This window comes from Malania oleifera, chromosome 13 (assembly GCF_029873635.1).
Source record: "Malania oleifera isolate guangnan ecotype guangnan chromosome 13, ASM2987363v1, whole genome shotgun sequence".
NCBI classification, from domain to species: Eukaryota; Viridiplantae; Streptophyta; class Magnoliopsida; order Santalales; family Ximeniaceae; genus Malania; species Malania oleifera.
Genome location: NC_080429.1, coordinates 41,690,341 through 41,693,555, shown reverse-complemented (window position 1 = coordinate 41,693,555; position 3,215 = coordinate 41,690,341). Strand labels below are relative to the sequence as shown.

General features: G+C 36.7%; 1 protein-coding gene across 1 annotated transcript; it reads right to left on the bottom strand.

Annotated features, from left to right (window-relative positions):
* Positions 1-1,055: 1,055 nt before the first annotated feature.
* On the bottom strand, positions 1,056-2,187 carry LOC131146388 (germin-like protein subfamily T member 2). The gene has a single exon (XM_058095974.1). It carries the CDS (start codon positions 1,925-1,927, stop codon positions 1,271-1,273), a length of 657 nt encoding a protein of 218 aa, XP_057951957.1. The 5' UTR covers positions 1,928-2,187; the 3' UTR covers positions 1,056-1,270.
* Positions 2,188-3,215: the final 1,028 nt, after the last annotated feature.

Genomic DNA, 3,215 nt, shown 5'->3' with positions numbered 1-3,215 from the left:
TGCGTATTTGGAACTGGATAGAAAGATCCTAGATTGTAATACTCAGCTGACATTTAGTTCTAGTTAGGAGAAAAGTTTAAAATTCCAATTCACCTCCCCCCCCCCCCCCCTCCACTCTTGGGAATACACCAATTCTAACAACATCCAATGTGGAGTGTTATAAAAGATATGAATGTCACCCCAATAAATATTTAGCTATCTTTATTGCCCTATATAAGGGCACCCTCCCTTCTCATTTGTAACACATATATTTGCATGCTTGTATACACATTTGCATGCTTGAAGTAAGTAGGCATATAGAAAGAAGATGAGAGATAAAAAGAAGAGAGATATCTTGTACAAGACTAGTTCCAATATTTTGTACAAGGTCGGTTCCAAATCATCTTATAAGTCCGCCCGAGATAGTGAAGATTTTTATCACATCCGTTCGTGAAGTAAGTATATCCAAACCACGTAAAATTTTTGTCTTGTCTCAATTTATCTTTCTATTTATTTTCCTGCATCTTTTATAACATTATTCAAAATTTCAAATGTTAATCATGTAAAACATATCAATGAAAGTTTAAATTTTTGCTATGTTGTAATCTACAAACAGAAACCCTTTTCCATGTTTTAGGTGTTACCTATTTATGAATTTGCCAATAAATATTTTTCGAATGAGGTCACCATGCTTGTTTTACTAGAATACGATATACAAATATATATTTTTTTATCACTAGCTATATCTTTAATTGGTACAAATGGATCGTGTGAAATTAGAGGGAATAGAATCTAATTTATCATTTTAATTTCTTCTTCTTTACCATTCAAATTTTCACTTTATTTCATTCTCATCCCATTGCATTCGACATACCAAACACAAGTTCATAATTTGACGGCAATAGAATAAGGTTTTAGGAGTCAACTTCTAAAAATAATGTCGTATTGTCACATTAAAATTAATCTCGACACATAAACCACATGTGACAATAATATTATATTATATTTTATATATATATATATATATATATATATATATTCTAGATTTCAAACCTCCAAAATATCCAAAAAAGAAATGCTTTAATCGCAGGAGAAACCTTGTTTTATTATTCATATATGACAAAGAAATTATTGCGTTAACAGAACATGAAGATCAAATTACGAACACAATTAAATCTCAAATGACTAATGACAACAATGATCAGCAGGGATGGGCAGAGAAGAAAACCCAACAAGAATAATAAAAATTCACCAGGCAATCCAACCTATTCAAGATTAGCGAGCTGAAGAATTAACAAAACTTGGACTTGATGCTGTTAACCACACTCTCCTCAGCCTGGAAGGCCAAAGTCAACACGTCATTAGGAATAGAAGGCTTTGAGCCGAAGAGAGTTGGGGCGACAACCACAACCCCTGGCAACTGGCTATTGAAAGCTGTCAAGATAAGAGCCTTCCCCACCCCAACATTCTTCTGAAAGTGCACAAGCCCTCTTGGTATCACAAACATCTCCCCAACACCCAAAACCTTGGAGTAGTACACATTCCCTGTGGTCACAAACCCAACAAGCACCTTCCCCTCGATGACCACCCCGGTCTCGGTGGCCCGCGGGTGCGAGTGGGGAGGGTTAAGCCCCCCCGGGCCGAAGTCCACCCGGTTCATGGAGATTCCGAGCGTGTTTAGGCCTGGGAACACGAGCACGTTGGCTGCAGTCACCGTAGCTCCGAAGGCGTTGGTTGTGCTGGCCTCCTTGCTCAGCCCGGAGTAGAAGAAGTCGTCGGAGGTTGTGTTGGAGGCGGATTTGCAGGGGAAGCCATTGAGGGATGGGGAAGCTTCTAAGTCTCCTACACAGAAGTCCTGTAATGGGTCTGGGTCAGAAGAATGGGAAGGGGAAGGGAGAAGTAGCAGTGACCCTATCATCATGATTATGTAGAGTGGTGGAGCAGCCATGGATTTTTGATTTGGAAACTGGTTTCGTATGTGCTTGAAGGCGGTGTTTGTGTTGGTGGTTTAATTTATGGAGGGCTATATATAGATTGCTCCAGCTTGCTTTTTAAGGTGATGAAGAAAGCTCAGAAATATTGTCTTTGACTTGGTAAAATAATGGGAAGGAGATGCAATTAGTCAGGGTAGGTTGGTTTTTGACAATGTGTACAAGTGTGTATGTATATATGTGACCCAGCAATGATATTATTCTCAAAATCCTTTTTTTGGGATATTCTGGCTCATAAGGTCGGGCTTATTCCACTCGTGGGAAGCAAGAAATTACTAGGTGAAATTTTTGGTATCAATAATCGGTGCCATTTGCGAGGATGCAATTTTAAGATGAAACGCTCCAACAAAATTGTAAATGCAGAGACTCTCCCATTAGAAAGTTCTAACTATGTGTAGAAGGACTTGAATTTTTTGATAATTTTCGGGATCAAGCTCACTGCAAAATAAATTTGACATGGTCAACAGCATCGTATTAATTGACCATTAGAGAGGAAGAAAGACGAAGAAGAAGAAGAAGAAGAAGTGGTCCTTTGAGGCATGGATGGATGAGTCTTACCCAGGTGCTAACTCCAGTTTTATTATATTAATTGATACATTGAAGCAAACAGGCCCTGCCTGTAAATTTACCAACTGCTTCTAGATCGATTATAATCAATAATAATACCAGTGGAGGCTGCCATTTGACTTGATTTAGAAATATGATTTGATTTGTTTGGGGGCTCATCCTTTGGGCTTAATTTGTTTGAATCCATTATTTCACATATTTTTTTAAAAAAAATTAATAATTGAAGCAGCCATGTTTGCCAATGTTGATTAAAGCACCCTTGAAATTATTTATACACTAGTCATATACATGCACGAAAGATAATGTCCTTTTTTAGATTAAAATAAAAAAGACTCATCTCTTTTAAGATTTTAAAAACTTTAGGAATCTCCTATGTATCTAAATTTATGAATATTAGTAACGGTTTTAAAATAGTTACTATATGTGCCGTTACTACTAACTTTTAGAGACGAATTTAACTTTCTTCACTAATAATGGAGTATTAGTGACATATTAAATCTGTCACTAAAACCCTAACATAGTCACTATATAGTATATAACGGCTCAACTCAAATTCGTCACTAATAGCAAATATTGCTAAAATTAGAAATTCGTCACTACTAGTGTGGCATTATTTGCGAATTAGAAATTCGTCACTAATAGGAGCGGTATTAGTGACGAATTAGAAATTCATCACTA

Excerpts from the sequence above, each read along its gene's own strand:
- LOC131146388 (XM_058095974.1), bottom strand. The coding sequence starts at position 1,927 with ATGGCTGCTCCACCACTCTACATAATCATGATGATAGGGTCACTGCTA.